The sequence below is a fragment of the Capra hircus genome, chromosome 21, assembly GCF_001704415.2.
Source record: "Capra hircus breed San Clemente chromosome 21, ASM170441v1, whole genome shotgun sequence".
NCBI lineage: Eukaryota > Metazoa > Chordata > Mammalia > Artiodactyla > Bovidae > Capra > Capra hircus.
The window spans coordinates 1,088,262-1,115,531 of record NC_030828.1 but is presented as its reverse complement, the minus strand read 5'-3'; the positions used below and the strand labels follow the sequence as shown (position 1 = coordinate 1,115,531).

Below are 27,270 nucleotides of genomic sequence, written 5' to 3'. Positions count from 1 at the left end.
GTCGTCTCTCTGACCAGAAAGGCACAAGACACTATGTCCAAAAAGGTCATCAACTGAAGTAAGTTTGCAAGGAAGGGAGAACCTTCCCATTTCAAATACTTTGATTGAAGAAACAAAATCTAATTCAGTATCAGTTTCCTTCTACAGATGGCCTCACAAGGCATCACATCCCTACTTTCCTTCAAGTATATATGGCATGGTAAAGTAGAGGGGTCAGTATAAAGTTTATTATATGATACCAGCCAGTGCACAAAGTCAAAGTTGTGAAGCTAAAACAAGTATCACAACCGTTTTACCATAAGACCTAAAGACAAAATTATTTAAATGAGTTGGTTAACAGGATTTACCTCATCCATAATAACTTCAAGACCAGAAAAATCCCAATCTTAACTCTGACCTCTAAAAAACATCAAAAGGCAAAAAAATGTACAACAGTACCTCACAGTTTAATTGCTCTATGCATTTATTAGCTAATATTAATGGAGCAGAAGGGGACAAAAGCTCACAAACATTTCACACATTTCACAAGCTGCATTGCAGGACAAAAAGTGACTAAGAAGGATCAACAGTATCCTAGGGTCTTGGTGGACGCATTCCTGGGGGAGGTGGACCTTGAAAAGAAAAAGCAAAATTCCATGAGATCATAAAAAAATAGTCAAACATAAATATTCAGGGGCCTGGCTAGTACCAGTGAGAAAATTATTAACACTCACTCACCTCTTATCCCTGGTGGAGGGGGTCTCATTCCTGGAGGGGGCATGCCTATTGGTGTCCCACGAGTAGGAGGAAGCCCAATTGGTGGGCCCATGGGTGGTCTCATACCAGGTGGAGGAGCCATAATTCCTAGAAAGAAAAATGGCAGGAAAAAAAAGGCACATAAATCAGCTAAGATGGTAGAATAAAGCACAAGATAATAGTTAAAAAAATAAGCCAGGTAGTAAGTAAAGAGTTGAACAAATTTCTCCTTGACCACTGCTACGTCAGATCATCCCAATTCAAGGGTCCATAGCTTTTCATTAAAAATCAATGGCCAAAAGTGAAAACATATTCCAAGTTCCTAGTTAGGGAGTTAGGCTGAGCCTTAATTCAGTATCTTCTTAAAGAGTGATTTTGGTCATCATGATTTTATTTCACAGATCCACATTGGTATCTAACAACCAAATTCTTTTAGAATTCTTTTTAGAACTGAATTCTCCATCAATTCCTTACCTGGAGGTGGGGTTGCTCGACCAACAGGTGTAGGTGCAGTCCCCCGTCCTGGTGGATACTGAGTTGGAGCTCCAGCAATGCTGGCAGTAGCAGCAACTGCAGCAGCTGCTACAGTGCCTCTTCCCTGTGGGGTCATTACCTGAGAAAGAACGCACAGACAGACAGTAAATATTAACACTTCCTCACATCATTCAAATACAGAAAATAAAAGGCTGATCATACACTATTTATTAAACATAAAGTAATTATAGTAATTCTGCACTTCTCCCATTTTTCTCATTTAAAGCACACTATCACACTATCCTTTAAAATGAACATGTCCACTTTTAACCTCATCAGCTCTTTGCATGCTCAACTCTGGTTTATCCATCCATATTCCTCTTTGCTCATCAGTGCTGAGTTACTGCTATCATGGTGGCTTCATAATGTATATTTTTACCTCTCTTCCCTCTACAGCATATACTGCTTTACGCAGTACAGGATGTTCACTCAGTTTTTTCAACCTCCTCAATATCAGATTCCAGGTACTTTCTCTCAATAACATTCCTGGTTCCTCACCTGTTGAGATGGGCCCCCAACCCCTCGGACAGGGCCTGCTAATCCAGCAGGAGCCTGGGGAATTGGAACACCAGCTGGAACACCTCTGCCAGCTGCCCTGCCAACCCCAGGGCCCCCTGCAGCTCCAGCAAGTGGTACCCGAGCAATGCCAGTCTGAAACAAAAAAATACATATATAGCTTGAAATCAAATTTATGAAACCTATCTATCAATAATCATTCCTAAATAATTACCTCTTTCCAACATTTTCCCATATACCCTATCTCATATGAGGTTCTATATTGAAAACAGCATCAAGAGAAGCATCCTACAGACTAGATGTACACTAGTCAAATTGGGAGCCCATATATTTTCACGATCCTATCAAGAGAAAATAAATCAGCACTCCTACCCTTAACTAGATTGTAGTCAGCATAACTCATTAGAATATGCTTAATCTCCCATTATAGACGAACGAGAACTTATATCAAGTGCCAGGCACATTTTGACAAAGGTATAGTATATTTTGTCTCTGTTGTACACTCATTTAGCACATAATTCAAACAATGTGATTCCCTCCCAGATTAATGTTCTGTCCTGTCCTACATCTTTCTTACATCTTTGGGGGGTGGTCCCTCCACAGTCATGGAAACCAAGTTCTCCCCACGCAACAACACCAGACCCAAAACTCGCTTTTCTTCACGCTCTGGCTGCTTAGCATTCTTTGGCCTATAAACAGGAAGAAAATTTTAGTATGGTAAGTTATGGATCGACTCACTAACATTTTTATAGATAATTACCTATCAAGACAGTAATCCATGCCCAGATAGTCATGCTCAGTTACTGAGTTGTGATAAAAACAAAGAAAACTAGACTCGATATATAACGTGAGCTCTTTTCCTATCATACATCAAACTTTCAGAATATTCCCTCAATGTTGTACTATAGCAAAACTAATTTCTTCTTTGTGAAACACAGATGCAAATAACATTGCTAAGATTCTTTTAATAGTTGTTGCTACTGTTCAACTGGTAAGTCATGCCGACTCTGCGACCCCAGGAACTGCAGCACAATATACTTTCCTATCTTTCACTGTCTCCCAGAGTTTGTTCAAACTCATGCCCATTGAGTCAGTGATACCATCCAATCATCTCATCCTCTGTCACCCTCTTCTCCTCCTGCCCTCAATCTTTTCCAGCATAAGGGTCTTTACTGATAGCAAAACTTGGAATTTTATCTTTCTCCTTCCAGTTTTACTGACATACAATTGACAAACCATACTGTGTTAACTTCAAGGTCTATACCATAATGACTTACTTATTTCATGAAATGACTACCACAATAATTTTAGTGGACCTCCAACATGTCTTACAGATACAAAAGAAAAAAAAAGTTTTTCCTTGTGATGAAAACTCTTTTAATAACTTTCATATATAACAGGCAGCACTGTTAATTTCATTTCTCATGCTCTGCATTTCATCCCTTGTACCTAATTATCTTAAAAATGGAAATTCATAATTTTTAACCACTTTCATCCTATTCACCCCACCACCCCCTGCCTCTGGCAGCCACAAATTCGATCTCGTTTTCTGAGTTTGTTTTTGAAGTATAATTGACCTACAACACTACATTATTTTCTAATGCACTACACAGTAATTCAATTATTTCTGTTATAAGGAGATCATTATAAAGTGATCAACACTGGCTAAGACTCTGAAGACAGGAAACATTGAAACCAAGTTTTTATGTTAAAATGGGATTTAAATCATTTTTAACTAATTAAGTAAATATTGATGACAGACAACTGAAATAAGGGATGAGAACAGCAACAGTCTAATAGGAGACACCTGCTTATTCCTAGACTTACCACATATTATATAACCATGGGAAGTGGCTTCCCAGGTGGTGCTAATGGTAAAGAACCCATCTGTCAATGCAGGAGATATAAGAGATGTGGGTGTGAGTCCTGGAAGATGGCAAGCCACTCCAGTGTTCTTGTCAGGAGAATCTCATGGACAGGGCAGCCTGGCAGGCTACAGTCCATGAGGTGGCAAAGAGTCAGACACAACCAAAGTGACTGAGTATGCATGGGTATAATCAGGGGAAATCTTTCTGAAAACTTTTTGAACCTCTGTTAGTCTAATTTCCTCATGTGTCAGCAGCAAAAATCATATATGCATACAACATCTACCATAGAGATAGTGCCTTATTTAGGTGAAATTATCCCTAAAACTACTGAAGAATGAGACATAAAAATTAAGGATAAAGCACTCTCAATTGTCTTTAGTATTTATCAAAGTTGTAATTTTTTAAAAATCGTTTCCAGTAAAAATGTAGATTTAAACAAAGCCTTAACATTGATCATTAACTTAGCATTCATCATCTAGAATTTCTGAAATGACCCAACTTCATATGCAGGAAGAAAATTAAGAATAAAAACAAAAAGACAAGGAATATGTTATAGATTCTGTTAAGATTTGAGAACAGACGTGTATAGTAGGCAGGCAAAGCATCATCACCTTTCTCTTCATACATAAAATTCTAAGTGAATTGGTCAAATTAAATTTTTGGACAATATATCATCAACTGTGGGAACAGAAGAAATCAAGCCAATGGTGAATGTAAATTCTGCCCCTAGATAAGAGCCTGATACAAAATCATTTTGAACATCTAGAGATATTACAAGCACTGACTCAAATACTCTGAACGAAAAGTCAATTGAGTATAATCGCTCTGGGATCTGCCAAGTACCATGCTCTTATTGTTAAAGGAAATTCCTCAAACACAGGCGCAAAGAGGATTGCGTCGTAGGTAAGGCACAAGCATATTGAAGTTATTTCTGGAGAAAGAGCATGGACACAACTCCAAAACAAATAAGCAAGGGAGGTTAGAGGCCGACACCAAATCAACACTGACCACGTGAGTTCAGACAAAACAACAGGCAGGCAAAGAGGCTGGCTGAACAACTGCTAGACCAAGCCTGAACTATTCTATTCTCATTTCAACTCAACCATGAAGAGTAATTGTGACTCTTACAATTCCTTTGATCTCAATTTTCTAAATAAACATAAATTGTTATTCTGAGAGTAGCATACAGCTTTTTTCCTCAGTTTTAATTCATAATTGCACTTTTTAAATTAAAATTTAAAAAATAATAAAATAGTAGTGTGGATATGGTGACTCTTATACTGGGAGATTCATCCAGTTCAGAGATGAGACCAGGACAGGACTGCCATTTTTCCTGTCTCCTTCAGCAGGTACCCTAACTACTTACTTTATCCTCCTTTACCCTTCAACTGTTCTGCCTCTCCCTCAGGACCCCACTGCCCAAACCCAAAATGGCCTTACTTGATCTTCCTGAACTCATCACAATCACAGAGGATCAAGTTCATATGCTTGTCAAAAGCCTTAAAGGTGCCAATGAAGATACGACCATCTTGCAGGATACATCTCATCCTATAGTCAATGTGCTGCAGCATCTTGCTACTCTTTCCCACAGTCTGGAAGGAGTAAGGTAAGAGTTAGTCATCACTGTCTGCAGCTACTTTCTAACCCTTTCCTGTTTCTTCCCCACTCCTATGCCAATCCAAATTTGACTGCTTTCTTAACAAAAACATCATGCAGTCAATCTTTTCTTACCTTACCTTTAGGATACTAAATTTGGACCCAGGACCACTTATGGAATGGTCTGCTTTTCAGAATCCCTATGTAGTTTTCCACTGCCCTAAATATATGACATCCCCAATAGATTTCCAAACCCAGTTCTCCCTTTTAGCATACCATCATTCTAATCCCTGTCCTTTCCCAATTTGAATCCCAAACCTCACTCTCCTGCAGAGTACTTGATCCTGAGAACTATTTCTTTTCCTACTAGACACGTAGACAATTGGTGGGAAATTCCTATCTCCATCAAAAACTTTGCAGTTTCTGTCAACCCAATGTAAACACAATGTATTATTTTTCAGTTCTCTTTTAAAGGCCTCTATCCCAGCTTACACCCCACCTCTTATGTCATTCAGAACTTTCAAAAGTGTTCCTCAAACTTTTATTTTTTTTAAAGGTGCCACTAAGGCACCTTTTAAAAAGATTTTCATCCCAAGTGACCACTCCACTGAAATCTTAATATGCAGAAATACTATTTACATACTGTGGACCTCTGGAAGACCCCAAACCACTGTAAAAATCTAAGATTCTTCTCATTCCTCAAAAACTAATTTTCAGTTCCTTTGAATATCCTTCCCATTAAGAATGTATGTTCTTGGTTACCTAAACTTAAACAGAACCACAAAACAGATCAGGATGCTGTATCTCTCTAGACTGCTTTCCTTTGTACCAATCAAGTCTCAAAGACCTCCATTTTTCTTCCCCACTGATTCCAAGCCTGTTCCTCTGCTGTGGTTTTGCTGGACCATCCATTTTCAAAGTAGACTTTTCAATCTATTGAAATCTGACCTCTTGAGTCCCTCATCTGCAGGTGATCCCTCACCACTGTAAATATGACCAAAAATTCTGTTCTGTTTTTCTTCACAATGCAAGAGCTCTATAACAGGACACCATACCGAGGTTTTCTCCAGTTTTTATTCAATGCAATGAGGTATCATCACTATGGATTAATTCCCTATTAAGAACCCCAAAACACCCACACTCTGGAAATCCAATATATTGAGAGAGTAGCTGCTCTCCCCTCTACCCTAATAAACATCTTACCATGATTGCTGTTCCACCAAATTCAATGTCCACAGGAAAGTTTCAGGATCCTTAAGACCTAAGGGAAGGCTACAGATAAAGGTATGACGCAGGTTCTCTTACAAACAATGCAAGCTGAGGCAGAAGCTTCAAATAGTAGATGGAGCCTGCAGAGGAAAGCATGATCAAGCTGCACCACATCTACCATGGTTTAAAACAGGCAGAAAATCTTAAATCACTCCATTTCATTCTTATACCCACCAATTAAACACCAAATTTCACTATCTGATCACCTTATCTCCCATTTTTTGCACACTTGTAAGTTACCAGTTTGTTGAATGTAATTTTACACAGAAAATTCTTAAAAGTTTCAAAAATAAGCTTTTCTATTAATATTCCGAAAATGTAGTATTCTCTTTTTCCATCCTTATTCTAAGGTGTTTAATTCTCTGGTCACAAATTAATACCAAGTAATCTCAACTTCAACATTTTGGTATTCCTAAGTTTCTCCATTTGAATTCCTCCTGAGTTAGCCCAGATTTTGCTCCTTGGCTAAACCACCTAAATGCTTTCAACCTCAGTGTTACCTCCCCGCACCAAGCCAAAGTCCCTTCAGAATAATGCTAGGAAATATCTCTTCACTAAGAATGCAATATATTATCACGTACCTGCTTAAGGTGTCCTCTCTCAAAAGGCGACATACCACTACTGAATGCTTACATGTATGTACAGTCAACTTTCTTAGTAATCAAAGAAACAAGCATTAGAATACTATCATTTCCCCAGATATACTTAAGAAAATGCTTCTAATAAGTATGAACCAAACCTAGCCAAAACTAGTAAGTGGTCTCAAACTGCTAATTATATTTAAAAAGCAAACATACACATTATGTTCTTTATGAATGGGAATTTGGTTTTACATATAAAAGTAACTCAGTATCATAAACAAATCTAGTATAATTATACTTTCAACAATGCAAACATTTCAAGTAAGATTGCTGTCTCCATTGTTTTCAATAGAGAAATTTACAAACAGTAAGCTGGTTAAGTAATTTACAATCATCTATTTTCTTATGTGAAAATAAAATCATTTAAATAGTGGTTAAGATCTATGGTATCAACAAAAAAGAATGGTGTGTAAAACTATAATAGATTAGAAGAGAGTTTAACAAGGTTATGCAAATAATTCAGTAAGGATGGTAAAATGTAGAGGCAGTATTTCCCTACAATTAGAAAAATTTTGTGTCAGTTCACTACATTTTAAAGAGAACTTGGAGGGTATTAGGTTTTCTAAAAAAAATAAAATACAATGACCATTACTTGGACTCTCCCAAGCTCTGTTCTCCACATGCAAACTGTCATGCATCCTGTGTGCAGCTTTTTCTGTAAGTCAATCCTACCCTCAATAACTGTAGTTTCTCCTTTTCCAATCTGGATTCCTTCTTATCTTTTTCTTCTCAGGCTGCTAAGGCTAGGACTTTCAAAACTATGTTGAATGATAGTGATAAGAGTGGTGAGAGTGGACTCATCTTATTCCTGAATTTAAAGGAAATGCTTTCAGTTTTTCACCACTGAGGATAACGTTTGCTCTGAGTTGGTCATATACGGCCTTTATTATGTTGAGGTATGTTCCTTCTATGCCTACTCCCTGGTGAGTTTTTATCATAAATGGGTGTTTAATTTTGTAAAAGGCTTTCTCTTCATCTACTGAGAAGATCATGTGATTTTTATATTTCAATTTGTTAATATGGTGAATCATATTGACTGATTTGTGTATACTGAAGAATCCTTGCATCCCTGGATAAAGCCCACCATTGGATTCTGTTTGCTAACATTTAGTTGAGGATTTGTTCATCTATGTTCATCAGTAATTGGCCTGTAATTTCCTTTTTTGTGGCATCTTTGTCTGATTTTGGTAACAGGGTGACACAATAGGGGACTTAAAAATATCCCACTCACACCAATGGACAGATGATCCAGACAGAAAATCAATAAGAAAACCCAAGTTTTAACGATACAATGGATCAGTTAGACCTAATTGATATCTACAGGGTATTTCATCCACAAAAAAATAGACTTCACTTTTTTCTCAAGTGCACATGGAACATTCTCCAGGATAGATCACATCCTGGGCTAGAAATCAAACCCTTGGTTAAATTTTTTAAAGTTGAAATCATTTCAAGCATCTTTTCTGATAAGGCTGTAAGATTAGGTATCAACTACAAGAAAAGTACTATAAAAAACACAAACACATGGAGGTTAAACAGGCTTCTGAATAACCAACAGCTCACTAAAGAAATCAAAAAGGAAATCAAAATACGTCTAGAAACAAATGACAATGAAAACACAACTCAAAATCTATTGGACGCAATAAAAGCAGTGCTAAGAGGGAAATTTATAGATATACAAGACACCTCAAGAAAAAAGAGACATCAAATAAACAACCTAATGTTACACCTAAAGTCAACTAGAAAAAGAACAACAAAAAAACCCCAAAGCTAGAAGGAAAGAAATCACAACGATCAGAAGAAACAAATGAAAAAGAAATGGAGACTACAGCAAAATTCATTGCAAAGCTGGTTCTGTGAGAAGATAAAACTGAGGATCCCATCAAGAACAAAAGGGGGAAGACTCAAATCAACAAAACGAAAAATGAAAAAGGAGAAGTTACAACAGACAACACAGAAATACAAAAGGTCATAAGAGAATAGTATGAGCAAATTACATGCCAATAAAATGGACAAGGTGGAAGAAATGGAACCAATTCTTGGAAAAGTATAACCTTCCAAACTCGAACCAAGAAGAAACAGAAAATATGAACAGACCAATCACAAGCATGCAAATTGAAACTGTAATAAAAAATCTTCCAACTAAAGCCCAAGGCCAGATGGCTTCACAGGCAAATTGTATCAAAAGTTTAGAGAACACCTATCCTGCTCAAACTCTTCCAAAAAATTGCAGAGGAAGAATGCAATTTTAATCCATATCCACATGAAAAATTTCAGGCCTATAATTTAAATGTTCTGAATTCTGACAGGATTCTCTATAAAAGAGCAGTCTGTAAATTCAGGAAACCTTGGTATATGTTTGAACCACTAGCAATTTCCACTTTTATGATAGTATAGTTAAGATTTAAGATCTTCAGCAATCCATGGAGACAGAAAGTTAAGTGGTTATCTGAAATAGGGGATGGAGTTGGGGAATGAATTAAATGGCACAAAGGGATCTTACTCAGGCAACAGAAAACCCTGAAAGGACGTGTGGCAATGGCTGTAACAGCAATCTGCTTATAACTGGGCAAATGCTATGGTATATACAACATATACCAATAAAGCTGTTCTTGTAAATTGTCTGAACCGTCAAATAATCTTCAAACTTGCTAAGATTGTATTTAATATTGCCACTAGTGCCTCCGAAGAACAAAAGCAGCTGAATGTTCAGTAAGACAGTATTCCTGGCCCTTATTCCCAAATGGAGACATGCTAGTAGACAATGAGCCACAGACAGTGATTACCAGGTGAAAAAAACCAGGCTGGATACGGCTTTTCAAAATTACACTTAAAGGAAAGAAACGTAATCACAGAAAGGTTTCTGAAATAAAGATTAATATAATAGGCTTCCCTGGTGGCTCAGACAAAGAATCTGCCTGCAATGCAGGAGGCCTGAGTTCAATCCCTGCATCAGGAAGATCCCCTGGAGAATGGAACTGCTACCCATTCCAGTATTCTTGCCTGAAGAATTCCATGGATATAGCAGCCCAGGGGGCAATAGTCCACGAGGTCGCAGAGTCAGACATTAACTGAGCGACAAACACTTTAACTTTTCAGTAGGAACCAGTATCAAATGGGCATTTAAGGTGGAAATTTGTAGTCAGTCACCCCTCAAATGGAATTTTATAATTCAGAGTCAGGGATTTTACCTTCAAGTGCCAAAAGACTTCAGAGTCCAGATTTCCCAATCAGACCCATTCCAAATGTTTTATCCTGCTTGGTATTTCAGTGAACACATACCAAACCAGGTTCATACAGCTTAGCTATTAACAGATCAACAAATGCAAACAAAGATTTCCTGCTATAGTAGATCAGAACACAAGAGATAGCCAGTCAGGCCTGCATCTGTCCCTCTAACCTGTCTGAGGTTCCAAACTCCTCCCACAACCACTATGTTATTACCAAGTATAAAAACACACCTGGGGATTTGAGTCACGGACTAAGAACTGGAGACCTACAGAACTGGGGACATAAATATGTAATATGTATAAAATAATCCATATAAATAGGAGGTAACATTTCACTCAGAATAGGGGTTGACTAATTGGAGAGGTTAAGAATGGGCTTCTCTTAATGAGATGCACTTGAAATTTAGAAAGCTATATCTCATTCCTAAATTCAGCATACTCTAATCACGAATCCTTGTGAGGGAAAGGAGATATATTACTTTGTAGAGTGATCAAATGTTATCTCCACAGCAAAGAACAACAAAACGCAGTAAGAGGAAAAAAAAAAAAAAACAAGAGCAGCAATATTACACTGCACTAAGGAATTAGCAGTTATTAATAAATTTTCTATGAAAGCGGACATAAACAAATAAATAGTCCAGGGAGCCTGACTACATCCTGGGACTCCTCAGAAAGAAGAGTTCTCAAATTTTTGAAAAGGGTGGACTTTGAAACAATTAAACTACGTAGATGTGTAAAGCTTCCTTAAATCAAAAGATCTGATGGTCAGACTTGGCCAAATAACATACAAAAAATGAGAAGTCACAGAACAATGGTATGGTATTAGTTCCCGTTCACCTGGTAAAACAGACCCTTCACTGAAAAAAAAAAATGCACAAAAGTCTAATGTGAGAAACACAAGTAAGTGGAAACTATTAATCCACAAAGCAATGCCACTTAAACCAGAGGAAAACAATTTTTCCATTTTGGAAAGTGTTTATCAAAGGGGAAAAAAGAGACCTCAAAGGTGGTACTAAGAAATTATCACTGTAGTAATTATTCTTGAACTTTTGAACTGTGGTGTTGGGAAAGACTCTTGAGAGTCCCTTGGACTGCAAGGAGATCCACCAGTCAATCCTAAAGGAAATCAGTCCTGAATATTCAGTGGAAGGACTGACACTGAAGCTGAAACTCCAATACTTTGGCCACCTGATGCGAAGAACTGACTTATCAGAAAAGACCCTGATGCTGGGAAAGATTGAAGGCAGGAGGAGACGGGGGCGACAGGGGATGAGATGGCTGGGTGGCATTACTGACTCAATAATCATGAGTTTCAGTGGACTCCGGAAGTTAGTGACGGACAGGTAAGCCTAGTGTGCTGCAATCCACGGGGTTGCAAAGTATCAAGACATGACTGAGCAACTTAACTGAATTATTCTTGATGGTAATCAATACTGCTTATTGTGTTATTAGAAAGCAACATAACAAAACATTTTATTAATTACTAATTTTTATACCTTGCATACCCAGACTGAATCCTCATCCTAATAAATTTAAAATACCTAATATACACTATCTTAAAAATGCAGAATATTCATAACAGCATAGCAAACTAGGGGGAAAGAAACACAAGTACAAAGAAAAAGTAAATCATGAAGGGACCATCATTTATTCATTACAAATCATATTGAGGATTATGTAATAAAATGAAGGAACATTAATGATATACATAAATAGAATAGTTTAAAAACATGATTACAACTATGTTTTCAAAAGAAAAGCAAATGGGTAAAATGAAAGAAAAAAAAATGCCACTATGGTTGAAACATGGCTATTTAAAATCTGTGGTTTACTTTCCCATTTTTCTTGGCTATCACTCATATGCTTTACATTTTTATAATGAAAAAGAAAACATATCAATTGTTTAAATGTCTTTACCCATTTACACGTATAGCAGACTTTAACAAGACCCTTGTCACCAAATTCATCTGATTCTCTACTCTGTAATGTTTACTTCATCTACTCTCCTTGTAACACCTTTCCCTTTACCACATTCTATAGCACCAACACTCCCCTACTGGCTCACCTTATGTTTTCATCTTTGAAAGTGGTTCTCTAAGAGACTAGCAGACTTTTTCTTTTAAAAGGAAAGATAATAAATATTGTAGGTCTTGCCTGCCATTCAATCTGTCATGAATGCTCCCATCTGCCACTGTACTGTCAATAATATCCACAGGCCATATGTAAATAAATGGATATGGCTCTGTGCTAACAAAATTTTATTTATAAAAACAGGCAATAAATGAGTCAGATACTTTATCAACTCTTGCTGTAAAATAATTCTAGTAACTAGTACTATTTAGATGAAACTAGCACTTGAAACTTAGAAAATTAGATTACTCTACTTGTAGATCATAATTATGATTTAAATAATACTATACAGGAACTTGCAAGAGTATCTAAACTATACTAAAGGGCCAAAAAATTCTTGGTTAAAAAATCAATTATGCACACTTATTCATATAAAAACGTTCTTACTCTGGGGGACAGCTGAGGACAATTATCAGATTCCACTGCCTGAAATCAATTCTACTGTCTTGCAATCAAGTCCAGGCAATTACTGGAGAATGCTGGGTAAAGAATTCAGTAGGGGAGGATTTTTCCTTTTGAAATGATGGCCATAAGCCTAATTAATTTGCGTTGCAGGGTTATACTCTGAAATAGAAATAAAGAAAATCTAGAAGAAAACTCATCTATAAACTTCTTTCCTTAGTTTCTGAAAAGTACATATTAAACCCTTTGAACTTAGGTCATTCAAATCTTAAACTTAAGAAAGGAAAAATAAAGTATTTAATCAAAATTAATTGCAATTTTCCAAAAATCTAAGCAACTAACACAAAAAGACACTGTAAATAAATCTACATAACACTGACAAATCATGAGTTAATAATAGTTTTGTTACATTGTCAGATGACTCAAACAAATGGGTAACAAAATATGAGGAAAGAAAACAAGAAATAAGTAGTAAATAAGCCTGGGAAAATATTTAGCTTCTCATCTGCTAATGGATGTGATGTGTATTTCTAATTTAATAGAAATAAATTATATGTAATTGACATAATTAATGCAGATGAAAGTGTACCTGGCACTATACTTTCTCATGGCAATTGAAGACTAATAATTCATAATATAATTTAGAACATGAACCTTAATTTCAAATTCCTTGATTTATTTTCACATCTGCATATCCAAGGAAATGGTCCTATCTAATGTTTTACAAAAAGCAAATCACTGAAACTTCATTTCAAACTATCAGCAGAAAATATAAAGTTCTCACAGAAAGGAATTCTAAAACATATTAGCAGGATATTCAGCAACTATTTATAATGAAATACTTCTCTTATGTTAAGGTGAAAAGCAGTACAAGTTAAATACGAATAAAAGTACCTAAAAAGCAAAGACTACACTGTCTAGAAAGTAACTCATGACAAAAGTCTTTCAGGGTGAGAGTATTAAGGTACTGCTTTTACTTTTTAAAATTTTCTGCTATGTGTTTATATTTGTATGATGCCTTTAAGGAAAAGAAATTGAATATATCCCAAATAATTAAATGACCTCCAAACATCCTACCCTTTAATTAGTTGTTTAATCCTGATCATGATTTCATCAGCTATAACCTGTTTTTATTTTTCTCTTGAAATCAGCTACCTTGGTGTTCCAATACTGCTTTAACCACCTCTTGGTGTCTCAGCTAAGAATGCCTGTCTCAGTTCTGCCTGGAAATCCACCACAGGTACTTGCTGCTGCTGAGATCGCCTCAGGTACACGTGACACCTAAGACAAGAGCACAGAACACATAAATGAAAAGACATTTCCCTATATAGTTAACAATGCAAGCATGAAAAGACCCTTACATTTAATCCTCAAGGTTCAGAGCATACCATTACATTATGAACAAATTATAAAAGAGGAGACTCTCTGCACATAGGAAGGTACAAGAACTGATGGATACTTACCCTCTTTGGTGATATTACCAAGGAACTCAAAGGAAAAAAAAAAAGAGCTCTTTTGGTTTAAAATGCCCTATAAAAGAACCAAGAGTATAATAGCCATTTCTAATCTGGAAACAACTCTTTAACCCCTAAGGAGGTAGGGTATTGGTTAAGGCATTTCCAACGAGACATTTTAAGATAGTTATTTACGCTGACAAGAAGTTACTAACTGAAACAAAGAACCTCCAAGCTACTTAGGCTCTCAGACTATGTAAATCTACCATCCTTTAGTTATCAGGGAATTCTAGAAAAATACTCAACATATTCCTACCTATAAGTAAGACTCTATCTGGCTGTAAATCTGATCCTGAGGATAAGAGATACAGTAAATTACACAGTTTGCTGGCTAACAAGACAAGTATAAATAAATCACCAGCCAAAAAACTGCCCTCATTATAAGTATGTGCTTGCATGCTAAGTCACTTTAGTTGTATCCAATTTTTTGTGACCCTATGGACCTTAGCCCGCCAGGCTCCTCTGTTCATGGGATTCTCCAGGCAAGAATACTGCAGTGGGCTGCCATGTCCTCCTCCAAGGGATCTTCCCAGGGATGGAACCCATTTCTCTTACTTCCTGCACTAGCAAGCAGTTGATAAGTACATATGTATGAAAATATTCAGTAATAACTAGAATTGAAAATGGGACTGTGATAAATGGTTTTCCACTATTTCTATACTTTTAAATTAAGACTTTTAACTGCAGTTCATGGGGTCACAAAGAGTGGGACATGACTAAGCAACTGAACAACAACATAAAGAATTAGGCTGGACTTTGTCCATGGTTCCTAGGAGGTAATCTCTAATCCTTTGAGTTTAACCAGTGATAGGAGTGTGTTTGTTATTCATGGTGGGCCTCTGGGATCACACCAGAGTTAAAGCTAACTAGATGGCTCAGGTTAAAACCTGGGCTTAGAGAACAGAATATTTATGCTGCTTACCTGTTTCTATAATCCACCTATTATCAAAGTGGAAAAAGGTGGTTGGGGAAATTATATTCTTTTTCCAACTCAAAATTACCCTCAGATTCTAGTTCAGCACCTCCTAGTATTTATACATAACATATACAACAGACATCAGGAAAATGAAGTTGTCTCTTCTTCAAAAGCAATAGTATTTCCACAGACATGGACAAATGAATGAAACCTAAAGCAGGCTTTTAGAAGATTAGCATATGACCACCTGTTATACTGATGATTCACACTGATGTTACACTGGATAAAGGCTCTAGTAAAATATAACAAATGTAATAGAACTTTCACTCACTAACAAAGATCCTCTCCCAAGAAATCTCCTCCACAAGGCTCTAATAAAATATAACAAATGTAATAGAACCTTCACTCACTAACAAAGATCCTCTCCCAAGAAATCTCCTCCACCCATACCTCTGCCACAATCTCTAATCTACCTCAAGTCATTTCTAGAGATTCTGGGGAGGAAAAAAATGGCATTACCATGTAAAAGAAAACAGGCAAACGCCTATCATAAATTATATAAAATATTCACTCAAAGTGAATATTTAATGAAGTGAATATTAAAGTGAATTTAATAAAGAAAAGAATAATGAACTCTGAAGAATAAGTAAAGTAAAACAGACATGGGAAAATAGAGAAATCTTTTGCCTTGCCAATAATTTTAAATATGCAAAATACTGAAATTTTCCCACATATTAAATGAGCAAATAATAAGATACAAAATGCTACCCATGTAAAAACTTCATATTTGAAGAAGTGAAATAAAATACAAATAAATATTAATAACAGTTGACCCTTAAATAAGAGTTTGAATTGTGTGGGTCTATTTATATATGTTTTCCCCCGAATAAATATATTGGGGATTTTTTTTTTTGGAAATTTTTGACAATTTGAAAAACTTGCAGACAAACCAGAGCCTAGAAACATCAAAAAAAGAAAGTTAGGTATGTCATGAACATGTAAAATATATGCAGACATACATTTAACATAAAAATGTTGTTCAGTCAATTGTCTGTATTATCAGTAACGCTTCTAGTCAACAAGAGGCAATTTATAGTTCAATTTGGGGGGACTCAAAAGATACACAGGGATTTTTGCCTATGTGGGGGACTGCAACCCAACTCCCTCGTTATTCAAGAGACAACTGTAATATTAATTTTCAGACTGACTGCTCCTTTCTTCACTGCAATAACTAAGAAATGCAAACAATGTAAATATCCATTAGTAAGATAATGATAAAGGTTATTATAGAATGTCTGACATGGAAAGACTCCCAAGGCATATTGTTACACAATAAATCTTCTGTATATAAACAAACATGCCTCCACACACACACACTCCATATGTGTACACATGAACGCATATTAAAAGGTCTGAAATGATAAGAGATCAAACTACCTGAGAATTTATCTCTGGGGAGACACAGGGAGGGGAATGGACTGGTGATACTTGATACTCACTGTGTATCTCAAAATTACATGTTTTATGAGAAAATTATATTCATGTATTAGTAATAGCAATGCAATTTGAAAAATCACAGCTTTAGGAAAGAAAAACAATTTTACCACTGATAACTATCAAGATTTGTGGTAATAACAAAATGCACAAAACGCAATATAAATTCAGTATGTATCATGTCATTGTTATTGTTTTAGCTGCTAAGTTGTGACTCTTTAGAAATGTTAATATAGTTTTAATTGAAATGCTCCTTTTAGAAACACATTCATATCCTAAATTAAGAGAAAAATGTATACATTTCAAATGCACTAACTAAAAAAATTCTAAAGACTGCAGAGCAAACATGAATACATACATTTACATCTCTTCAAAGCACAGAACATTAGGCAAGTACAACAAAAGTGTAACAAATAAAGCAGAAACAACTTTAATATGTTTAGGGAAGTAGAACTTTATGAACATACCATGTTACCTACACGTGTATAGATAAAAGGAAATACATGTTACTGAAATTTTAGTACAAATTAGGACAACATGGTTATGGATAATTTAATTGCTTTTTTACTATATCAATATAACATGCATAAGCTTCTTTCATTAATTAAATTCATTTAAATTCCCTGTGGCAGCATACTTTGTTCCAATTTGAAAATGCCCTAAATTGGTTCTCAGGGCCTGACTGTACTCACTCCTGGTTGCTCAGTGAGGCTGTCCTTCTACGTTTGACTTGGACTTCCACCTCTGGTACGTGCTGTTCTGTAGTCCGTCTCAAGTGTAAACGGTCCCTGAGGTAGAAAGGGGATTTGTTTTACAGAATTCATCAATTTCTGAAATAACCACTTATTTAAAGATTATACATATATCTAGTAAAATGGAATTTTTAAACTCCATCTAATCTAATTAAAGCAAGGTATGGTGATATATGCCAATTACAAATCAATAAAACTGACAAAGGCAGAATTAAATATTAGAAGATCTTTATCCGTCAATGGTCAAAATCTAGCCCAAAATTACTTTCTCCCTTTAGATTCCCCTTGACAGTGGAAAACTTCAAAGGAAAAATATCAAAAAGTTAAGCAAAACTGTTTATTTCTACATATACTCACATATACAGATATAACACTATATATTTACATACAAATAAATGAACATATCCCTGAAAAACGGCAACAATGATTTGAAAAATGATTTGAAAAATATTTTATTATGATAGATCCTTCTGTATAGTGGAATAAAGTATAAAATTTAAATTACAAAGTGTCTAAGCAATCTCTTGTGTGAATGCTTCCTTCTTAGGTTTTGAGAAACAAGAAATTTTAAAAATGCTTAAAAAAAAAAAACATAGCCACTGACAGTATATCTGCAGAATAGCTCACAAAATGGCTGCTCAAAGGATCTGAACAGGAAATCTGTTCAGCACTTGCGTCACAGACTAGAAACTACAGGAACTGAAATTTTAAAATGTCAACTCAAAACAGAGATAAGGAAAGGCATTTTACGCAAGTAGTATTTCCCAGGCAGATTTCAAAGGACACATTCCAAAAGATAATTTCCTGAACCCATGCTATTTTGGGTTTCATATTAGACTATGCAAAATAAACAAGAGTTTACCAATAACCCTGGATTTGCTTCAAAAACTTTAATGTTCTAATCAAGCAGTAGAAAAGATCATTTAAAAAAAATACCTTTGCTAATCCCCTTGACCTTTGGACCTTTGATTAGGTAATGCTTTCTTAGATTATGACACCTAAAGTACCTAATGGAGACAGAAATCCATAGGATTTCACCAAAAGTGAAATATCTTTGCTTCAAAAGAAAAACAATTAGAAGCATGGGAGAAAAGGTATGCAAATTATATATGCGATCAAAGTCTTTTATCCAGAATATATATAGTATTAACATTAGTCGCTCAGTCGTGTCCAACTTTTTGCGACCCCATGGACTACATGTAGCCCTCCAGGCTCCTCTGTCCATGGGATTCTCTAGGCAAAAATACTGGAGTGGGCCGCCATTTCCTCCTCCAGATATAAAGAACTCTAATTTAGAGAGATATAAAGAACTCTTACAACTCAATAATATAGTAACAAAACAATTTTAAAATGAGTAAAAGGGGCTTCCCTGATGGCTCAGTGGTAAAGAATCCACCTGCCAAAGCAGAAGACACAAGTTCCATACTTGGTATGGGAAGATCCCACATATAGACCATGGAGCTGCTAAATCCCTACACCGCAACTTTTGAGCCTGTGCTTTAGAGCTCAGGAACAGAAAAAACTGAAGCCCACATGCCCTAGAGCCGGCCTGCACAACAAGAGAAGCCACAGAAAAGAGAAGACCTTGCACTGCAACTTAAGAGAATAGCCCCAGCTCACCACAACTAGAGAAAAGCCGGTGCAACAATGAAGACCCAGCACAGCTATGAAATAAATAAATTACAAAAAATAAAATGAGTAAGTTTCAAACAGATCGCTTTCCAAATGCATAAAAATTTCCCTTAACAGAAGAAAAGATGCTCAATATGAGGGTCATTAGGAAAACACAAATCAAAACCACAAACACCATTTCACACCACAGGAGTAGGATGTGGAGAAACTGGAGAAATGAAAAATGACACAACTCTGGTACTTCTTAAAAATGTTGAGCGTATTAACATGTGACCCAAATATTTCTACTCCAAGCTTGGAGTGAAATAAAAACTCAAACTTGAACATGAAAATTCCTAGCAGTGTTAGTTGTAATAGCCAAAAATAGAAATAACCCAAAGTATAAATGATGAATGCATAAACAAAATACGGTGTGGGATGGTATATCCATACAATGGAATGTCATTCAGTCATAAAAAAGGATGAAACACAAGATTGTAGTTTCAAACATATTTACTAATACATTAATACAGTAAAAGGAATTATAAACCTGTGCTTTGCCATAGACCTCTGCTTTGTCACAGACCACCCATTATGATTAATCGAAGCTTAACTGAGAATACCCCATTATCCATCCCACCCCTCAGAAAAAATCTTCAGTTCCTTTATGTAACCTGAAGGTCTGTGTTCAATTGAGAAAAGAATCAGTATATAAAGTTATCTTTTTCAATTTTCAAAGATTTTTAAAGCTACTTGCAAAATCAGTGATGAGCAGCTTTATTTCGAACTTTGTTCTAAATACACATATGTATATTTGTAATGTCCCTAACTGCATTTCTAACCCAGAAGCCAACATTTCAGAAAATTCAGCATTTAAATTAAGAGGAAAAAAAAAGTTACATGTACACAATGGTAATTTTTCACTCCAAAATCCCTTTCATTAAAAAATTAATACTAATCTGGAAATATGGGCTTCTCAGATGGCTCCATGGTAAAGAAGCCACCTGCCAAGCAGGAGACTCCAGTTCAATCCCTGAGAAGTTCCCCAGGAGAAGAAAATGGCAACCCACTCCAGTATTCTTGCCTAATAAATCCCATGGACAGAGGAGCCTGGCTATCATCCATGGGAGTCCCAAAAAAGTCAAGACATGATTTAGCAACTAAAACAACAAATTTGAAAATATAATGAAAAAGCAAAAGATCATGAGATATGATAGGGTTTTTTCCTATCTAATATTCTATCAAATATTCAGGATTCCTTACACGACCCCCCCCAAAAAAGTAATAACTCAATGACTAAGACCTCAAGAATGAGATATAAAATTAAAAAACACAAAGATAATGTGAGGTAATCCCAGGGTGTGATCTCCCCACTAACATGAAAATCAGTGCCTCTAAAAACAAAACCTTTAGAATCAAAGAGAATTCTGAGCCAGCCAGCACCCAGGAACCAGAAAATAAAACTTCTTTGCCCACTCTTATTAGTGAAGGATGATGCCTTAACCATCAACAACTCATGTTCAAAGTACCTTGCCTTAGAAAGCAACACACAGTCCTTGCTCTAAACTTCAGACAGGGCTCATATTCCTTTCCCATTCTCAACAAGCTGTGGTACTATGGCAAATAGTCACAAGGCAGGACAGAGACCTTCAAACTTCAGGTCTTTCCACAGAGTCCGCCATATTGAGGTCCTAAGTCAGAGGGCAAGACTACAAAATGGCGGACCAGGATGATGCACTCTCATCTCGCAAAGGGCCAAATGATCAGATGTTCATATTTGAAGCAGTATCTTCCTACAAGCAGAAAAAAAAAAAAAAGATGCAAATCATAAGTATCACAAAATACCAGAGTCCTATTTTTCGAGCTACTAGAAAATAACTCCAGAACAAAGCTTCCGAAGCTTAATTTACATTTCCCTTAATTACTTTCTAACTGGGCACACAAGCAGGCATACTATTTGTGATAAATGAGTAAAAAAGGCAAGCACATCAAAATTCTGCAAGGAAAATCCTTAAAAATGTCCCCCAAAATCAAAGTATGGGAACAGTAATACAATAATCATGGTACTTTGTTAATTACCCCTTCTCAGGGAATATTCATAGCAGCTCCACCTTCAAAAATAATGGAACAAAAATAATAATTAAAAAATCAAGAGGAAGGGAATATGTACACATAGCTGAGCACATTAGCAACTGTGAAGTTGCTGTACAGCAGAAACTAACACAGTATTGTAAAGCAAATATATTCCAATTTTTTTTAAGTCCAATTAAGGGCAAGAATTCACTAATTCCAGATACACCTAGGACTCACATTCTACATTTGTCTCTGCTTTTCTCCTTGAACAACTCATAGACCTCAGTTCCTAAGAGTCCTAGAGGAGCCTTGATCCCCTGATTTAAGGAAATTATAAAGGTAACATCACCAATGGATTATCTAGCAATCAAGAAATAAGACAGGCACGAAAGGGAAATGTAGCTATGGAATTATGTTAATCTGGAAAACTGAAATCAGAGATTAAAGGGATGAGAGTTGTCTAAAAGGCTAACTGAATCCACTTTACAGAGAACAATTAAAAGACTGCTCACAGTACCACCTAAGGCAAATGAACAAAACTGAAAAAGCTCCTGCACCAGTGATGGAGGCTGTCTTTTAAGTAGCGTAGTGAATCCCGGAATGCACTCACCTCTCTTGGCCTCCAAGGCCGCACCACTCCCTTAAAAATTGAGAAGGCCAGGGGCACAGTGCAACTGCCCTGACATTTCAGGCAGGCACAGGATGGAAAAACTGTGCAACTCTCTGGCCTACCTGCTCCACTCCACCATGGCACTGCAGGGAAGGGGTGACTTAAAATGCAGAGGCTGAGCAAACCTGTGTCCTTCCTTCCCGGGCCACCCCGCACAGCGGAAGCTGCACAAATCCCCTTCCCCAGTGCACAGCAGACGTGGTGTCATCACTGACGCGCCTGAGCACCCCCAGCCCACACCTTCCCTACCGCAGCACCAGGGTGCGGCAGCCGCCCCCCACGACTCCCCGGTCCGCCTCTCCCCCTTTGCGCACGGCTCTCGGGAGGGCGCGGCCGGCTTCCCGCCTGGAGGCCGCAGGGCCGCCCCTCCCCCACTGCGGCAACACGGGGAGGGCCGCGCCCCTACTCCACGCCTGCGCAGAGCCGCACAGCTGCAGTGGCCGCCATCTTCGCAGAGCCGCACAAAGGTTGTGACGCCACACCAACCCCCACGCTCCTGAGCTGGCCTTCGAAACTCACATTCCAAATGCAGAGAAAATGCACGCGAACGAGAAACGCCTCTGGCTGTCACATCCCAGAACCTGGCAGGTCCCCCGCAAGATGCATTAAATGGGCTGTGAATACCACATTCCTCCTCTTAAACCAAGCTCACAAATGTGAGATATTTAAAGGAATCAAGTATATAAGGACCGGACATTTTTGCAGCCACCCCTTCAATTTAGGGACAGTAGTTTTGCTGCACTATTCAAACTCTAAGAGCACTGCTGGTCACGAGAACACTGAACAGTTCTCCCTTTTTTTCAAACAGATGGCCACCCCCACCCGCGTGCCCCCACCCGCTCACCCGCTAACCTATTGCAGCCATGCCTCAGGACTGCTTTGTCGTGCCCCCACCGCCACTCCGTGGCCCCACCGTCGCCGACACCCCACCACCTCGAGATTACCGAGGCCACAGAGAGACCCCACCATGCTCCTGTGGCCCCCTTCACCCCCCACGGGCAGCGCGGTCTCTCGGCCGCCCCCTAAATAGCCGCCACCGCGGTCACCCCGTTGCCCCCTCCTCACTGCCGCAGGGACCACCACAACCACTCCCTCCCGCTGCTGCCACACATCAGCGCCTCGGTGGACACGGCACCTGCTGCCGCCTCACGGCCGCTGTGGATAACGCTGACCGCGCCTTCCCCCGACTGTTGCATCGTGGCCACCCGCGGTCGTGGCCTCAACCACAGAAACAAAGAATCAGAGAATCTTAGGGGGCGCAACATGACGGTGCAGATACCCCCCAAGACCTGACAAGACATGGTCAGGAAAGTCACTCCAGCCTCAAGCCTCCAGAGTTGTTCCATCCGGCCACCGAACAAAGAACGTGAGAGCCCAGATCCCCAGTGAATACCGAAATACTTCTAGTTATGAAAGCTCAGGATGATTAAAAAAAAAAAAAATGTTGCCCACCACACGGCTGACCTGGCCCGCTCCATCGCGCCGCTGGCCGCTCCTCAGAACACAACGTCACGCATCTCCGGCCGGCAGACAGCGCTGCGCTCCTCCGCCGCCACGGCACCACTCCGCAGACTCCGCCTGCACATGCGCGGCAAGGTGCCGTGCTCCTTGCGACCGGACTCTGCCGCGCCTGCGCAGTCTGTTTGCCGCAGTGGCGAGGCTCTGCGGCGCTGCAGGCGATGCGCGCCCTCCCAGGCAGGGAAACCGGGGATGGTGTCTGTCCCACCCCGGTGGTCAAAGTCCTACGGCCTTTGGGGTGGGGGAGCTCTAGGGACTACCACGAGCCGGCAGTTAATGGCTCTTAGAATCATACCAAATGTTAACAGTTGTACTTCGACCCAGAGTGGTACCTCCCAGTGGAGTGGAAATTGGGTATTTCCTTTTCGTGAAAATTCAAAAGTCCATACCTTATTCAGGTTTTCCTCTGGTGACCTTATCCTGTTGCAAGGTAACACAGATATTATGTTACATTTATATGTTTTATATACACATATAAAGCAAGTCATGATTTCGTTAAACTCTTCTTTAGTGTGACATTTTAATCTTTTTGCCATGTTTGTATTTTTACAGTGATTACTTTCAGAATTAAAGTATTATTAAGATAAAATTAAACTTAATTCTAAGCTCTAATGTACTTGCTGTCAATTTCCTTTACCTATCTTCACCCTTTTCTAGCCTGCTCTTTCTGCCAGTCTGCCCAGACTCCTAATTTCGTGGCTGCTCAATCTGGTGGCTAAAATGGTAAAGAATCTGCCTGCAATGCTGGAGACCTGGGTTTGATCCCTGGGTTTGGAGGTTCCCCTGGAGGAGGGCATACAATCCACTCCAGTATTCTTGCCTGGAGAATCCCTTGGACAGAGAGCCTAGCAGGATACAGTCCATGGGAGTCACAGAGTCAGACACGACTGAGCAACTAAGTACTATAGTTAAGAACCTGGCTTTGGATGGCGGGAAAGGCATGATAGGATCCCGACATTACAAGTGACACAGAGAGAGTGGCCATTTTGGCTCACTCATTTATTGAAAGAGGATATTTAAAATCAGTTTGTAAGGGTGAGCATATTCTGCAATTAGCAAGTGAGTATACAGAAAAGGAGACTTCCCAGCAAAATGATGTTGCCCAACCATTCCTTTTTTTTTTTTTTAACGTAGGCGTCACAATTCAAACACTCAGAGATAGGAGTTTAAAACACATCAAATCTAGACTATAATTATTCTCTATGCAACTGAAACTGGAGTCTGCAAAAAGTAATCAGAGCTCCTACATCACACAATATACAAAAATTAACTCAAAATGGATATGGATGAAAGTTCGTTTGTAAGAGTAAAATGCAAATCTCTTAGGAGGAAACGAAGACGTAAATCTGTGATTCTGACTGAAGGAATGGTTTCTTAGATACACCAATGCACAAGCAACCAAAATAAATAAATAAATTGGACTTCATCACAAGTACGTTAAGTTTTTTCTTGAAAGGTCACTTAAAAAAATGAAAAGACAGCCAGCATAATAGTAAAAACATTTGCAAATCATAATGCTATCTGATAAAGGAAGACTTACAATTCAAAACTAAAAAGACAAAAACTCTAATGGGCAAAGGATTTGAATTTGATAATTCACCCAAAACTGGCAAACAAATGGCCAATCACCACATGAAAGGATGCTCAGCACCATTAATTCTTAGAGAAATGCAAATGAATGGCCCCTTGAAATACGAATTCACACTCACTAGGAGGGCTATAATCAGAAAGACAATAACAAGTGTTAAGGAGGATGTGGAGAAATTGGAACCTTTCAACACAGCACATAGGAATGTAAAATAGTGTAGTCATTTAGGAAGAGTTTGCTGCTGTTGCTAAGTCGCTTCAGTCGTGTCCGACTTAACCATAAAGTTACCGTATGTTCCCTCCTAGAGTTCTATTCCTAAGTATGTAACCCAAAATAAATGAAAACACACATCTGCAAAAAGTTATACATGAATTTTCATAACAATCCTGCTATAATAGTCAGAAGTGGAAATAAATGTCTATCAACTGGTGAATGGTTAAGCAAAATATATGGTATGGTATAACTGTACAATAGAATAGCATTTGGCCATTAAAAGGAATGAAGTATTGATTCATGCTACAAAATGGATGAACCCTGAATATATTAAGTGAAAGGCTGTATTCTTTTATGTGTCCATTAAATGAATTGTTCAAAATAGGCAAATCCATAGAGTTGGAAAACTGATTAATGATTGTCAGGAAATGAAAGAAAGAAAAAATGGAGATGGACTGCTAATTGTTAAGTGTTTCTTTACAGAATGATGAAATGTTCTGGATTTGGATAGTTGGGAGGGTTGTTAAAACATTGTGAATACATTAAAAAGCACTAAATTGTGCAGTTTTTACAAGATTTTCTTGTATATGCAATATAAGTTAATTTCTTTTTAATCCCAATTGAGGGACATTCTACAAAATAGCTGACTAGTAATTGCCAAAACTGTCAAGAGCATCAAAAACAAAGGCTGAGAAACTTTCTGAGTTTTATCATAACCAAGAAGAGCCTTGAGACAGGAGTACTAAATGTAATATATCATCCTGAATGAGATCTTGGACATTATGGAGAGACTGAGGACATCTGAATAAACCATAAACTTCTGTTAATAATAATGTGCCAATATTGGTTCATTATTGTAATGAATGTACCATACAAATGTAACATATTGATAATAGGGAATATATGTATGAGTTATAGGGGAACTCTCTGTACTACCTTCAAAATATATAAATATAAAAGTATTCTGAAGTTAAATTTGGTTAAGGGAATAAACCTGATCAGAAAATGATATGCAAAAATATTCTAACATGGTCACCTATAAAGGAGAAGAAGGCTCACATACAAGGGAAGAAAGGAGACTTCCTACTGAAAAAAAATCTAATTTGAAAGATTTTTTTCTGTAACTTGAATTTATGAACTATATGAAGTAAAAAGTAAAGGGAACATAACAAGTTGTTCAAGGAAACTTGTCTGGCAAAAGACAATAAAGTTAAAATGGAAAACACAAGAGAACTCATTTGCTATATACTTAGATAATGAATTATCATTAATTCTGTATCATCAATGAATCATTAATTGTCATTAATTATCACTACAGCCAGAACATATAGAAATCAATAAGGAAAAGGGAACCTCAAAGAAAAAAGTGCAAGGATGCCCAATCATTATGAAGTATCTTCCAGGTACTTTGACACTAGTTCAAATAACAACCATATAACTTATTTCGAATCTCCATCTCTTTTACAGGTTAGGAAATTGAGACACAGAGCAGTAAAAATCGACACTCAAAGTCACACAGCTCATAGGTGGTTGAGCTCAGATTCAAGCCCAGCACCCTGGCTCCAATACCTGTGCTCTTAACCACTACTCTTAACCATCTGTAATGGCCTAATCATCTTGTAGGGGTAATGACTCTGTTCATTATAATTTTAATTCCACAACCGATGTGCACAAATCCACATATGAGAACCCAAGCAGAAAGCTGGGTGAAAAGAGAAAACAACACAAAAACCCAAAACTGCCTTCTTATTCTCCTTACTTAAGGCACTGGGAGGGAGGCCTGGAGTGCTCATGGGGTCTCAAAGAGTCAGACACGACTGAGCAACTGAACTGAACTGAACTGAACTGAAGGGGACAACAGAGAATGAAATGTTTGGATGGATGGCATCACCGACATGATGGACATGAGTTTGAGTAGGCTCCAGGAGTTGATGATGGACAGGGAAGCCTGGCGTGCTGCAGTCCGTGGGGTCACAAAGAATCAGACAAGACTGAGCGAC

At 37.8% G+C, this 27,270-nt stretch overlaps 2 protein-coding genes across 3 annotated transcripts; both read right to left on the bottom strand.

Moving 5' to 3' along the window:
* SNRPN (small nuclear ribonucleoprotein polypeptide N) lies at positions 440-6,492 on the bottom strand. The gene is made up of 7 exons (XM_013976773.2): positions 6,453-6,492; positions 5,094-5,245; positions 2,363-2,474; positions 1,768-1,920; positions 1,210-1,348; positions 718-843; positions 440-611 (listed from the first exon to the last, which is right to left on the bottom strand). The coding sequence occupies exons 1-7, from the start codon at positions 6,453-6,455 to the stop codon at positions 574-576; spliced, it is 723 nt and encodes a 240-aa protein (XP_013832227.1). The 5' UTR covers positions 6,456-6,492; the 3' UTR covers positions 440-573.
* Positions 2,369-23,555, bottom strand: SNURF (SNRPN upstream reading frame). Of its 2 annotated transcripts, XR_001297566.2 has the most exons (6): positions 23,416-23,529; positions 17,538-17,633; positions 14,077-14,202; positions 6,453-6,598; positions 5,094-5,245; positions 2,369-2,474 (listed from the first exon to the last, which is right to left on the bottom strand). XR_001297566.2 is itself a non-coding variant. In XM_005701255.3 (3 exons), the coding sequence occupies exons 1-3, from the start codon at positions 23,427-23,429 to the stop codon at positions 14,097-14,099; spliced, it is 216 nt and encodes a 71-aa protein (XP_005701312.1). In that variant the 5' UTR covers positions 23,430-23,555; the 3' UTR covers positions 12,015-14,096. The 2 variants fall into 2 exon arrangements, 1 of the variants encoding a protein (XP_005701312.1); XM_005701255.3 differs by lacking the exons at positions 2,369-2,474; positions 5,094-5,245; positions 6,453-6,598 and having other exon boundaries at positions 12,015-14,202; positions 23,416-23,555.

Bases quoted from the DNA above. Each gene is read 5' to 3' on its own strand.
- SNURF (XM_005701255.3), bottom strand. The intron at 14,203-17,537 runs GTGAGTACAGTC...CTCTTGTCTTAG, and splicing joins GCCTCACTGAGCAACCAGGA to GTGTCACGTGTACCTGAGGC.
- SNRPN (XM_013976773.2), bottom strand. The intron at 2,475-5,093 runs GTAAGGCCATTT...TCCTGTTTATAG, and splicing joins GATGAGTTCAGGAAGATCAA to GCCAAAGAATGCTAAGCAGC. The intron at 1,349-1,767 runs GTGAGGAACCAG...GTTCTTTCTCAG, and splicing joins TTGGGGGCCCATCTCAACAG to GTAATGACCCCACAGGGAAG.